Genomic DNA, 15820 nt, shown 5'->3' on the forward strand with positions numbered 1-15820 from the left:
AATGCCAATATTTACTGTGATTGTACATGATGTTTATTTTATGTTTAAAAAAGGAATTGACGATACAAGTAACAAAACATAAATGACGTTTCCGTCTGTTCTGGTAGGGCATTTTTTTAGGTTAAACATTATATTGACAGTGGCTTGCATGTAAGATTGCACGTATCACTGAAATAATTACTATATCAGTGCTGGATTTTTTGTTATAGTCGCCATACACCTTTTTTCTGGAACGGCGTTCGTTTTTCAGTTTCACCGATTCATATCAAATTAATTTACTTGTAATTGATTTAAACCCTGTTTTATATAAAATTAACATTAGTTTTGTATTTCTTACTTTTCTATTTATATTATGCAAACTTACTTTTCCTGATCTGGCAGCGGCGCCTTAATATCACCAGGAAAACTTGTGCTACCATTCTTGGCTAGTACATTATTCATCACCTGTTATATCTCAAATACTGTCTTACATAGGTTTTAAAGGTTTTTATAGGTTTTGGTTTGTATAGTTTTCGTGACCTTTATTTTTTTGACGGCATCTCTTACCCCTAACTAGTTTGGTGTAGAGACTTTCATTTTTCTTTTAATTATTTTTACGAACTCTTCTACCGTTCGTATTAAGATCTTTCATTCCTTTTCTTACTTCCTACATTTCATCAGTCTTAATCTTTCATTCCACTTTTCTTCTTTTTCGATGCCTTTGATCCATCACCTCATTCCTCAGGTTTTACAATGTTCATTTTTATTTTGTTTACATTTTTAATTCTTATTTCTTTTTATTATCTGTGTTACAATTTTTTTGCATAGCCTAAGGGATTCAGGTCGCATTTCATCGGTCTTAATTAGCGAGGCTGTTGGGTCCTCGCTGATCTTAGTGCCTAACCGGCATTCTGAGTCGACTCTGAATGTTTATATAGCTGAAGTATGGCCATAACGTTTTGGAGTGGAATCCATGGATCGGTGATGTAGAACGACATATCAATTGTTAAAGTCATCGAAAGACGCTAAATACAGACTTCCAAGCTATCCTATTAGAAATATATGAGGAATACCCACTTTCAGCATTAGGTGTTTTACAGTTGAAACGGTGATGATAATAATTTTTGGCAATAGTTTTACGCGGTGACCTTTTACCAATATTTATTTGTATATTAAACAGAAAATTGTATATATCACTTTTCATCAAAAATATCTCAATTTTAACACCTATTTCTAATCATCCGGTATAATGTGATCTCTATGAAATATGTTACGTTTTTTATTGCAATACGAGAGTCCAATAACTTCTGGCTGTACAAAATCTGCAGATAGTAAATAATAATTAATTTTAATGTGTAGTAATTCGACTTTGAAAAAAGCATTTTCTTACTGTATTATCATTATTAAAAAGGTTGTTTTTTCGATGCAATGACAGCATACATTAATTGGTTGTCAAATGAGATATAATGTTTGTATGTTTTGTATACTTCATATCTGATTTAAAAAAAAAAGAATTAGTAAATGAAAGTGTACAACCATACCTCCGATTATATATCTTTAACGTTTCAAATGACTCGATAGATATGCATCCAAATACCAGAATCTATTGTTATGCGGTCCAGTAGGAACTAAGTGCCAATATCCTTTCCGACTAAAGAGATTATAAAAGAGAGATTCTAAACCGCACCTTTCAAAATTTATCGATACTCCGTAACGAGATCTAAACACGAATCTACCATTAGCAGTCATAGACAAGTAACCATAAACAAGCCTTATACGCAATAGGGTTGCCACAATGTTTCAAAAAAATTTAATATATATATATATATATATTTTAAATATTACCTTTTTAATTTCAATAACTTTATTACATATCATCATAAAAAATTGATGGAAGCAATCCGTAATTGCATATGACGTATTTAACCCGTAACTTTGCAGATTTTTTTTAATATTACATTAATATTCATACAACTTGACTTTTAAGGATGCCAACAGAAAAAACTGAAAAAGCGTTGGAAATTAAGAAATTACCTAAACATTCACATACATATGATTACTTTGCGTTCAAAATTGATGCCTTAATTTTTTTTAATTCTGATGTATCTCTGCAGATACATTATCAAGAAAAGGGTTAATGTTAAATATACCAAATGACGTGGAAATATATTTCAATTAACAATAATTTTTGTAATTTTTTTTTATCTGAGTTATCACGATTTCTATGAATAAATAATAAATTTGATTCGTAGTTTCATGTTGTGATATTTTTATCATCATAATGTCAGTCAATAGATGCCAACTTCAAGGCAAAATCAAAGCAAAATGATTGCCATAAATATCGGTCATGCGCTGCCCGAATGTACCGACTACCTTGACTATGTCTTCAAACAACATATTATGCAGCTCACCTGCGCAGCGTCTACATACGTCTACATATATTACATGTCATATATACCATAAAAACTTAGAAACAAAATTAAAACTGAAAATGGGTATATGTATGTATATGGGTATGGTTATGTATATAATAGGTATGTATATGTATATGGGGTATGTATATGGGTGCAATACATAAAGCTTTGCTCAAATAATAAAATATTATATTATTTTTTTAATTATAATATCACTATAAATAAAGCACAACATCATGTCTTACTAATTTAATATAAAAATTTTTCGTGTATAATTATTGTTTAAAAGTTCGTTTGGGTTTATACGATTTATTCTCATAATACTTATAAATAGTTTCCCAAAATGAGATATAATATTATATTATTTATACTACTTTTAAATCCGGTGAAGATACTCTGTTATACAAAGCATGCACAAATGTTTTAAGTGCTTTTTCAAATATTACAATATCATTACATTTCTTCAAATCATTAGGAAAGCTTTTGTAAAAGTGTTTTATTTACCTAAATTATATTGTTTCATCCTTCAAACAATATAGTTTTCTTTCAGTAGTTTGTTCTGACATTTATGATTGTACAGTACGCGGCGATAAATATTGCACATCGGCCTTTGGAAAGAGACAATCGGCTAATTTCGGCTTCGTAGAGCATTATCTCTGTCTCACACTACCTATGTGACGTTTTGTTAGTCGTGCGACAGAGATAACGCTCTACGGAGCCCAAATTGTCTCGTTCCAAAGGTCGATGTGCAATATTTATCGCCGAGTATTGCAGTGTATATCTGTTTTGTAAATTACAACTATACTGTGTTCTTGTAACATTTGTATAAGAATGTAATTTCAAGGTAATTTTTGATATATATACTTAGTATACGAGTTTTTTCATCTTCAGTTTAATATATTTTCCGTTTTATATAGTTTCAGATATACGTTTAGATGTAAACTAGCATGGTTGTTCTAAAATAGTTGTACATATTTTAAGTCTATATTAGTGTCGTCTAATTTAGTACAAAGTTCAGGGCTGTGCATCACAATGTGCAAACATATTTAAATTTTGTATATATACGAAACTAAGGTAAACTTTTTTAAATTTGAAATACTCGTATATTTTAGGACAGTCCTGGATAATGGTAGAAACGCAGCACCCCTACGCAGTAGCACTATCAGAAATCAACCGTGAAGATAATATCGGTAACTCCAAAAAAAAAACGCCGCCATGTCATGAGGATTAGCGTTCGAGCCCCCATTGTCAAATATAACAATCGAAAACATATCCGTCCCTGTCTTGCACGCGTACATTTACAATAGCAGAGAGAGATGGATAAACGTGTATTTATTTCCACTTTTCTATGGCAAGGTAATGTGACAGTTTTCGTATGAAATGTTTGTTTGGAATAGAGTGAATGGGGACGGTCTGCGACTAGTTTCAAATGGATGTTGTATTATTTTATTTTTAATCCTCGTACGTACGCGATTGAAAAGTCTAATAACAATTTGCGCCCCAGCTGAGTTCTGAACCATTGTGTAATGGGTTTTTCATTTTTAATTCTGGCCAGCTACAAATAAAAAAAATTAATTACTGAATTAAAATGCATTGGTCAGGGTGTCACATAGGTTCGATTTTGGGCGCCAAACTGAACAGTACAATATACACACATTTAACCCTTAATAGCCTGATTTACAAAAGTGATTTTTTTTATATTACTATGTTTGCTTGAGGGTCTAGATGAAGGGAAAAATAGATTTTTTTTTTTAATTTCGTTGGAAAGAATATTATACAACAGTAAAATACATACAGCCAACCTATAAAAAAAGTAATAGTAATGTTAATTTAGTTAAGTTTTAATTCGGTTTAAAAGATTGGTATCAAAATTGAAACTCTAGGCTATTAAGAGTTAAACGGTGAAGGTACATCATAAGATAAACTACAAATAAAAATTTAAAAAGTGTTTGCCCTGAAACCTACAAAGAGGTGAATGTATAGCAACGTAATGATAATAAAGTAAGTGAAGGTGTTATTAAAAATTTTAATTACAACATATTTACTATCTGTCCCTGCAAACTTTTTTTGCCAAAAGTCATTGAACTGTAGTATATTTTATAGTGTGATCACATTATACAGGATGATTAAAAATAGGTGTTGAACTTGAGATCTTTTTGCTGTAAAATGAACTAATCAATTTTTTGTTTGGTATACAATTGAAATATTGGTTAGAGGCCACTACATAGAACTACTACACATCATCATCACCTTTTCAACCGTAGCACATTTAGTGTTGGAAATAGGTCTACTAAATAGATTTCCAATAGTGATCACTTTGTACCGATATACTTTTTTCGACCAATAAACTGAGACTAGAATACTAAACCAAATTTACAGTACTACTCCTATTATACTTTAATGTAACCTAGATGTACCTAGAAGACCTTTCTAGATATGACGGAAAACTTGCATTTGAATTAATAACAGTATTTATACGTAGATAAATGTAGATTTTACTTCTACCCGCAAAATATCCTAACGGAAAAGGCCATAGCAATCAATTAATGACATCTACTAGATATGAAATGCTAATTTCCTGTCACCTACTGAATTAATATAGGATAGTGAAATAAGTATCCGGATACTCAACTCCGGTAACTGTCAGGATATAATTATGTATTTATCATACTACCCGCAAAATACTATATTCGCTTAACGATTCTATAGCTCTCTTTATAATATTTTTGTAAGAAAAGGACAAACTATAATTGACACCCAAAAATAAATGTAAAGGTTCGTTTACACGATAATATTTTTTTAATGCGCAAATAAATTGATCGTCTTTTTATACTCGAATGCGTATGCATATGACAAGGTTGAACGAAATGTCGAGAATCAGTAGACATAATCGAAGAGATTCAAGAGAACTCTGATATTAATATTCGAGTTTAAAAAATAATGTGATGTTAGAAAAACTATTGTGCATTCCATGGACTAAAGAACGCACCAACTCATCCTTGACCAGTTCAAGATAAATACCATGCTCCTTACAATACGCTACTAACGAATCTTAAGTTACTTTGGCCACTTGACCCGCAAATAACTAGATAAGTTCTAAAAAAATGTCTAGGTAAAATAGACTTTTTAAGACCACTGGATTACCTATACGCTGGATTGAACAAGCTGAATCAATAACTATACTCTCCGTCTAGACCTAGGAAAACTGATGATGGTGTTGTTGGAGCCAGTCATCGGCTCCTACAAGACGTTCCGACGTGAACACGTGAACACGACCTTTAGAAATAAACAAACAACTGAGAAGATTACCACTGCCAGATTCTTGCTGGTCGATGACATTTATCTTTGGTTCTGCTATTTTGACAATATATTTCAATTACAAGTTAAATAGAAATCAAACTAGAACAATAATTTGTAGGTAACACAGAGTGTTTGGCACTAATCGGTGTAACATAACTCCTGAAGATGCCCCGTGGAGGGGTTAAACACGTGTTGAGTAATTCGGCGGTGGCGGTTGTGTGATTCGCATTGTTTGCCGCATACGCATTTATCAGCGGGCTGGCGGGCGGTGCATTTTATTGCATGACTACCACTGCATGTGCAGAAGTGGCTAAATATTGTTCCTTTTCTTACTTAGGATGGACTTCTGCGAGGTAACGCCTGATTCCATTAAATAATTTGTAGGGTACGTTGGAAATGTTATCAAAGCAGTAAAACGCGTCTGCATCGTGCAAACGACAGATGTAGACTGACATTTTGCTGCTATGTGAAAGCCTCTTCGACTAGTAATACTTACTCATCTCCTCTGCGTACTACACTGCCATACACTGCCATCGCTAACCTGCCTGCCAAGCGTGGCCATTATGGTATATCTCTCCACATACATCTTTGAGAGCGTCATATGCCTTGCAGGTGGACGTCCGTCGACTAAAACGACGGCTACTTATATTCTGGCTTGAGCTTGGATTGGTCGAAAACCATTAGAGGGACCAGAAACTAATGTCGTATCTGCGCATATCGATATTTGATTGTCATTTGGTAGATCTTTACATACTTGAAAGACGTTGTATACTAGACGGCAAAAGGTTGTTGATAACGAAGGTGATTAGATATAGAAATTTTTTTAAAATATTGTCGTTTAAATTTAACTTAGGAAAGCGACACTACTTTCCGTTTCCCCCTAACATTTTTAACGTAATTAATTTTTGATTTATTAAAGAAAAATATGTTAAAATGAAAGCATGCGTCTCATAGAGCGTTTGACTAAAAACAACAAAGATTTGTCTATGCCCGTTCAGAGATTATCTGTGACAAACAAAAGCGCGCGCTTTTTGACATTACGTCAAGCAGAGTAACAATCTGTCAAAGAAATTTCTTTCTTATTTCATACAAGTATACATGACGTAAAACAGCCATTGTTAATTTTTATATTTGAGTAATGGCGTGCTATTTAAGTTTAATTTGTATAGGGATTACAGTGGAATAAGTGGTTAACACGTTCCGTTCTCGTGTACGAGCATGTTTGTTTTACATTTGTTTAAATGATTAATGACTGGGATCCGTTGCATAAGTGATGTTAAGTAAAGAAGTTTAATTAACTTAATTTATTTCATACTTACGATATTTTATAATTATCACTTGTTTATGTCAGTGGAAGAATGTCCGAAGAGCAAATTTTTTTTGTGAACTAGTACTAAATTAATTTAAAAATACCGGCACATTCTTTCTCGCTTATGACCAAATCTTTCAACACACAGACCGTTCGATTGTAAAATGATTTACCGCTAAATATAAGACGTGCTAACTCACTACCTGTTTTCAAGAAATTGGAAAAAAAAAAAACTATTTACTAGACCTATGATTATTAATCCGTTAATTCATTGATTTTTCTTCCTCTGTTTCTTTATTCTTTCTGAGGAAAGTGTAATCGAAATCAGTTAGACGTTTTTATTTATTATTGTATTGTATTTATAATAAGTAATATACCTTATTTATTATAAATATATATGTTATATACATATGTATGTTTGTGTGTAATACGTATGTTTTGTACACATCAACTACCCATTATTTATACTTTTACCTTTTCCATACTATGGTTGTCTGTTATAGATTGTCTTGTGTGATACGACCGCACTTTGTACCCTTTGAATATTATTTTTAAACTATTTAAATGTATCCTAACGTGTAAAATAAAGAATATTAAATAAAATAATTTGTACTGTAATGACATCAGTCAATTTTAAATAAAGCTACATGGTATCCAAATGTTTCCTAATCTGAGAAAAGTCCACAACATACTTGAATATTTTTTTATTATTTATTATGTTTATGTTTATGATTGTATAATTTAATACAGTAGTTAAAACAATTCTAGCTGTATTATCACTTAAAATACCCTTTGCTCTTTTGTATATTTGTAAGTATATATAGGATTTCCGGTGGCAAAATTCAAATTTCGGGAAAAAGCAACAGCAACCAACAAGCAGCAAACAGCGATCATTTCTTTAGTGAGAGGCACTAATAATCGAGTGAAGACAAATAAAATTTGTTAAAAAAAATAACGACCGTTTTGTAGATATATATATTTTTTAATTTCAACAAAACGAATCGTGTCAAATATTCAAAGATATAAGCATAACATCAGGCCTGTAGTGAGCAGGAGCCACAAAACGAAATACAGATTAGATTTTTTTATATCAATCATAATTCTATCGTATGTAGATTAAGACAGCGGCTCTCAAACTGTGACAGACAGATAAACAAAAGTTTTTCAGTATATATTTTTGTAAATATACACATCGATATATGCATTAATAAAGTTTCAAAATAATAATAATATCGTCTAAATAAAGCTTCATATTTAGGAACAGATAAATTAAAAAAATAATCTATAAAAGGTTATATCTCTATAACATATAACGTGGCTCTGGGCAGACCACAGAGCGTGTAGAGCAGTTAGCCGCTGACTGACTGTTGGAGGCTTTAGTTTCTGGACTAGACACGAATCGAGGTGGACAGGTGAGATTGCTGATCGTCGGAAGATGAGAAGAGTGATGATGAGTGTTGGTTGGGAGCCGCTTTCAAACGGTCCTATTTGAAAACTACCAGGGTTCCGAAATGCTGTAATGAAAACGATGTTGTAACATTTTAATTTCAAAATACATAAATTTTAAACAAAGGCATCTTAAACAATATTCACCTGTCTATTTTTTAACTTTCTGTTAATTTTGGATACTCTAGTTTCGTTATTTTAAAAGATTGAGAGGCAAACTATCTCCTACGATAATCACACCGTATCTAATGTAAGTACTCTTGTCGTGTACTCGTGTCTAAACCATATATATATATATTACATATATGGTTTAGTCGAATCCCTACATCAGGATTTAACAGAAATATTTCTTAAAATTGTCGTTAAAACCTAATGGTAATCGTAATGACATTTTATACATTATTTAGGTACGCCAGCAGTGCACATAAGTTAAAAGTACATTACAAAGTTAGCGCATAAATAATGGTCCTGTTGTTTGTTCCTTTATAGGTGACATAACATAAATTTACTACTTACAACATTGTACAAGGTCAGACCAAAAACCATAAACCAAAAAACATAGAAGTGAAAAGAGTTCGCACGTAAGAGGAAACATCTGACGTACGACTAAACACCAAAAGAGTTTTTTGAAAATGTTTTGTAATTTTCTTCAAGACTATATGCTAAAAATATGTTATGCATACAGTGAATTATAAAGATGTTTCAGAGAATATTTTACAAATACCCACAAAAAAATTTCGTAATGCCTTCAATATATTACAGTTTGAGAACATCTGAACAGTAGTAAAATCATAGGCCCGTAACACGGAGGCGGCGTTGTGGGGCATTAGCATAATTTTATTAGTACAAATTACAAATGCAATAAATTCTTGTATTTGATGTGATGCCGGTATATTTGTGCCTTGATAGGCAAGCTGGTGCTTGGTTATTTACGGGTTGTGATAAACGTGTGGACCTTATACTGTATCAGCCGTATTGATTGCTATTGTCGTATACTCTTGTAACGTTTAGTCTCACCGTCCATTCAGTGAAAATATACAGGATGTTTTTACGTAATTATTTAATGAATCTGTTGGAAAAAAAAAATATTTTTGTGATAAAATTTTGTGTCATTAGATATAGGTGTAAAAATTTTAAATAGATGAATGTATAGCTTATTTGCTGTCAATTAATTGTATGGGACAACCTTACAAAAATCAATAGTTTCAGAAATAATGAATAACGCAATGATGACATTGTAAGTGAAATCGTTTTTGAAATTCGAACAGTTTATTATCTGTGCCTGCACACTACACAAGGAGTATTTAGAAATGTTCACTTTATACAGTATGATCTATACATTTACATCTTCAAAGTATTTACATCTATTACTAATCAGTGAGTAGTTGTTGTCCCATATATCAACGTCAAACATTTGTAATAGAACAGATGTCCAACTCAAAAAAATATAAAAAAAAATCTATGACATATTTTAAATAAGATGTATTAATAATTATGAAATTTAGACAATTGCTTTATGACTTTTTGACTGACGTTCATGTTTTTCACGGTAACATAGAAATGGAAAAATAGAACAGTTTAGATGAACGGGGAATCCCTGCGGATTGGCAGGTTGAAGTGGCATGCTACATGGCCGCTGGGGACCTTGAGGTTCCGGAGGGAAACCACGAAATAGCTTACGCAACGAAGGACATCCACCCATAAGGTAGACAAATTACCTTATTAAGGTTGGAAGACGCTCGATGCAGTACGCTACCTAACGGGTTTATTTAAAATATATTTAAGAAGACTATGTCCACTAGTGGACGTTATAAAATATATGATACAGATATTTAAATAAATAAAACTGTCTCCTTTATCTGACTTCTACTTGACGTTGATATATGGGACACCTGTATGTATCTATTGAAGTAATCTATTTTAACTGACAGTTTGTACAATTATCCAAATTATAAATTAAATACAATATGAAATTAATGCATGAACACGTTTAAAAAAAAAGAATTGTCTTCAAATGGTCGCATTACTAAAAAGCACATCGAACTGGCAGCTGACGTCGGCTTGCTTTTGCTGTGAAATTAAAAACAAAAGATGCGCGGTGTATCCGGTTAGCGACGGATCGTATGATTAACATTTCAATTTCCGCATTCACACGACGGACGTCGACACGAACGGTTGTTTACCGCTAATGAAGAGTTTTTTATTTATTGCGTTAAATTGTTTTAGTGTTAATATGCTCATCGTGTATTTAGTATAGTCTGTTTTGTTACGTAGCGAAGCTAGATGTCTCCCAGAGGACCCTTGGGTCAGACCGCCGAGCTCTTAGATCGCTTCGGCTGACGATCCATGGAGTGACCAGACTCTGTGGCCCCCCGAGAGGACCTGGGTTAGGACTGTTACTCGACAATAAAGCCCAGGGCACGTTTAGTTAACCATAGCATGTTAGCAGTAAAACTTGCAACACTGTATATGGTGTGACAAATTTAACAAGACAACTGTAAAAAGAGTTTAAAGACGTTGGTAGGTTGCCGTTTGTCAGCTGATACGATGATCATAATAGAATATTATTGTATTGTTGTATTGTTTTGTCTGAAGTTTGTGCTGTTAGCCTTGCTGCTTTTACAGCTTCATCGGAATGAGTTCACGGAACGGAGGGGTCCGTGAACTATATAGAATATTATTCGTAGTAGTTCATTAAAATCTACGATTTTCTAGTTAGCATTGTACGTTAAACATACGTTGAAGGAATCGAAATACTGAATTGCTATATCTTGTCTCTCTCTCTCTCTCTCTCTATATATATATATATATATATATATATATATATATGATGGTTTTTCTACGTCCGTCATTCACATAGATAAGGAATATATTACATATATTTTGTTACAAGAGACAACGTAAATATTTCGATTTAACAATAATCATATCACTGCGAGTATAATGGATAAGAGATGAAATTTTACTTGACATTACTATTTAAATTCAAAACATATTTATCCAAAAAGTCATTTACAGGCGCTTTAGAATCGTCAATTTTTTCACGTTACAAGAAGTAAGCTACAAGCGATTCCGAATGCTAATCTGTTGAGCCAGCCAGGAACTTAGCAATTGCTATTCTTATATTTAATTTAACAATGTTTGATATATTCATTACCAGCTGTTAGTTGCGATTGTCGGTCGCGGGTTCGATTCCTGGAATCCAATCTTATATAATTAATACTGATTGTTATTTATAGTAGGATTTCCTTTGCTTACAAACAAGTTTCCAGCGGATTGGCATCTTCTGCGTACCATAATACCTTATTGAGATCGCCAACCCCCCTGCCAAGCCTGGCAATGTTGTTCCTTATATCTTTGGTAACGTACGCCTTGCAATGGGCGTCTATAGGCTAAGATGACGATCTGTACATTATAATGTCAACAGCGTGAACGAGTCCAAAAACAAACACATTTCAATCAACTAAAAACTATTTAGTGCTATAATAAAATTTATTATGACTTAGTAAAAGGAAAGTTTAAAATATATTATGGAGACAATACGGATCTTGGAGGCTCCGAAAGAATGCCGAAATTGAGACTTTAGTAGCACAGCCAAATATCATTGGCGAATATAAAGCTCAACGTATCCGCTGGCTTGGTCACTTGGAACGAATGGGATCGGATCGGAGCGTGAAGGTAGCGTACCTGGAAAAACCGAGGGGTCGAAGACCAGTGGGTAGACCCAGGTATCTTTGGATCGATCGCGTTGAGGCAGACTTGCGCGAATTGAATGTCAGCCAATGGCAGACGATGGCGCAAGATAGAGGAAAGTGGAAGTCTCTCGCTTCGGAGGCCAAGACCCACTTTGGGTCACTTAACTAGCGGAGTAGTAGTATTAGTAGTAGACAATAATAAACATAGCTACGTAAAGATAAGTTTTAATTGCCATAATTTTTTGGTGTACACAATTTAAATGTAAATGTTGTTAACATGTTTTCGTTGTTCACAATTTGCCGTGATGTTTTTGTATATGATTGTGTACAGTATCACTAGTAAAGGTTGTAGCTACATTATATTTACCTATTATATTATACTTTTATTGTACAGTATAGTTGCATAAGCAACACTTGGTCCGCGGACCGCTTTCAAAAATTGAATTTGTTTCATCCACTTTCTCCCATCAATATATTATAATAAAATTAATTATTATAAACTGGTAGTACATACTAAACCGAAAAAATTCTTTTGTGACTACTTGTTCAAACATGTAATACGTATACGTCGCATCTACGCGATTTTTTCGTATTAAATATGTGAATGAAAAGTTTATTATTTATACACTATTACATATTATTAGTTCTTTTTTTAAAATTATACATTTTTTTTATATTCTAATGTTTATTATGAAGATAGTTTTGGAGATTAATTACGAATGTTAGTTTATACGCGGCCTGCCTAATAATTAATTTTATTTTAATTCAACCCCAACAACCATCGGTTGTGTTAGTGATATGCGACTATCACTACAAACGAGATTCTTCGAGCTTCAATGGTGGCCTTGTGCCTTTTTATAAGAACCTATGACATATAATATAAAAATATTTACATTAAGATATTTTGAATTTGAATTTATATATATAGTCTATTACTGGTTCTTCAACTACATTTCTACTATCAAAAGATTTATACATCACGTTTTATTTAATTTTCGTTTCAATCCAGGTGTTAACCCGCGTAAGCAACGCCGTGAGAGGACGACGTTCACGAGAGCGCAGCTGGATGTGCTGGAAGCTCTGTTCGGGAAGACACGGTACCCCGACATCTTCATGAGGGAGGAGGTGGCGTTGAAAATCAACCTACCAGAGTCCAGAGTGCAGGTGAGTCTACAATAAACATATAATCATCTCCACTAACTTATATATATATATATATATTTATATTTATATATACACGTCAAGTTCTAAAAACATGTTTTCAAATTTGCTTTGTAAACCATGAGAACCTTTCTCTTGGGGCAAGGAAAATATTCTCGATTAGTCGAACCACTCTCAAGTTTCGGGCAATAATTTAAGCAAGATTGAATAATTTATTAAAAGGAAGAAACTGTATAATAATTCGAATAACAAAAATACATTGTCAATCCAATGCGAATTCTAACGACCTCACTTTACGAAGTTTGTCAAGCGACTGAGCATCGGCGGAGACTCGTAAGCGACACGGAGTGAGGCATTAGCGCGCAATCGAATTACACGTTCCAAATTTGAAATTCGAAAATCGAATCATCCAATTGTTTGACAAGGCATTATCCAATGCGGAAAGAAATCCCTTTGAGGTCTTTCGGCAATTTCTTTTAGCATTTAATAATCACTTTGAATCATGGAATATTTCATTAAATTCTTTTTTATTAGAAAGAGACAAGACTAGTAATAGGTTAAATATATCTAGATTACTATCATGTCACAGACTTCCGGTTCCAATATTACCGATAGTTGGCTATTGATTTCGATACAGGGTGTTTTTACTTGGGAAGATGCAACTAATGATTATATTTTCTCATTATTGTTAACTTAAATCAGTTTAAATGGATTGGAATGGAAACCTCGAGGTATAATTGCCAATACGACTGGTTGAAAGCGGCCTGTATACATTTATTATTTTTATTATAAAATTTTTATTAAACGTCAAAATAAAAACAATTAAATCTTCCCAGTTCTTCGCCATAGTTTCACTGCCATCATCGCGTTTATATTCAAATTAACCGCGAAATAAATTTAAAAAAATCCAACCGTATCCGTTTTCGTAATTCAAAGAAATTCATGTTGCGAAAAATTATAACATTTAACTTAACTTAATAGCGCATAAAACCGTTAATTAGCATGCTAAATGTAGCTTTTTCTTTAGTTTCATTTCACGCCCGTCTACCGCGGTAATCTTTCGCGCCCTTTTGTATCTTTATCGTCCAGAGAGAGATCTGATAGTCGAGTTGTATCTCTAATTGAATAATTTCGATCTCTGCCACAGATAGCATTAAACGGCACACTGGTGTGTTAATAATTATTATTTTTTATCTGTATTCTTCCGTCTGCAATGAGGAACAAATTAATATAACAAGATTTTATCTGCGAATCGTCTAGATGACCTTAGATTTTACGATTCCGTCTCTATTACGAGATTTTTGTTGTTTTTGAAATTGATGCAAATGATTGCGGTTCATTATGTAGCCTATTAGCGAACATTTTTCACGGTTAAAACTATTAAATGTATATAATTATCCAATTTAAAATCATGTTATCGCTTCAGATCTTTTGTCTGGCTGTAAACTTTGTAAAAACATTTGATTTATTTTTATAAGAAATTAATGTACATGTATTGCGTGATGAGTACACATGTATTGGCAAATGTCAATGTGAAATTAACACAAAATTACATTCATTTTTCTTGTACGGAACCAGTAACTTAAATTTAACCATTGGATAGATCGTTTAAAGTGCCTTCAACGAACGAACCGCTGGGATCCAGAGATAGCCAAATCCGCGTACTATTAAAACGCCATCTCACTGTTTAGAAATATCTTACACTGACACCGGTTTATTGAATACTTCGCAATATTTCATATTTAGAATTATTAAATTTACTTAAGAATTTGAAAAAAGAACAATAGATCAAATAGTAAAATAGATGTATAAAAATTAGAACCTAGATGATCGTGGATTTTATTGTGTTACCAGCTGTGTGGTTTCGGTTGAAGCCATCGCTGTTACTATTGACGATCCTAGTTGAGGTACTCTCATGGGAGCTTTTAAAGCCTAGTAACTTCGTGGAACTTCTCCCGAAGCGATCCAATTCGATGATTAGCCCTCGGAATTTGCTACCTTAAAAGAGGTTTTAAAAAGGAATTTTTAAAGAACCTGCAAATGCCGCTTGTGCAGCAGCCAAATTATATTAAAAAAAATATTAAAAAATCATAGCTTTTATCCTTTTTAAGGCTGTTACAGCTTCGTATGTTTCTAGATTTATCTGTTATTCTATCTGTTTCCTCCTACCCCTTCTCTTCTCTTTTGTTCTTCTTCTCCATAGGTTTTGTTCGAGAAATTAGCCAGTTTATTGCTGTAGATGTCGTGTTCGAACTGTCGGTATGTTAGTAACTGTTCCAACAAATAAATGCTCTATCTCTATGCAGTTATATATATATATATATATCAAATAGCATGTACCTATCATTAATTGATTGCTAAATATCTATATATTCACCTGTTAAAATTTTTAAAATTCATTATATGAAAACACAAGAAATATTCTTGATGGAAATATTTTTTAGGTTTCTGGACATAGAGGTGTAATTATATGCGTTTAATAGTTTTAACCGTAGAACATGTCCGTAGCGTCTACA

At 32.8% G+C, this 15820-nt stretch overlaps 1 protein-coding gene across 1 annotated transcript in view; it reads left to right on the top strand.

Moving 5' to 3' along the window:
• The window catches only part of oc (ocelliless), an 83365-nt gene that overhangs the window by 62736 nt on the left and 4809 nt on the right, over positions 1–15820 (top strand). The window contains exon 3 of the mRNA XM_068768336.1: positions 13153–13307. Coding sequence (XP_068624437.1) covers positions 13153–13307 — 155 coding nt within the window. The remainder of the gene's footprint in view (positions 1–13152; positions 13308–15820) is intronic.

This window comes from Battus philenor, unplaced genomic scaffold, assembly GCF_028537555.1.
Source record: "Battus philenor isolate CCGP_79_NKW_IND1 unplaced genomic scaffold, ilBatPhil1.0.hap1 SCAF_25, whole genome shotgun sequence".
In the NCBI taxonomy this organism is placed as follows: domain Eukaryota; kingdom Metazoa; phylum Arthropoda; class Insecta; order Lepidoptera; family Papilionidae; genus Battus; species Battus philenor.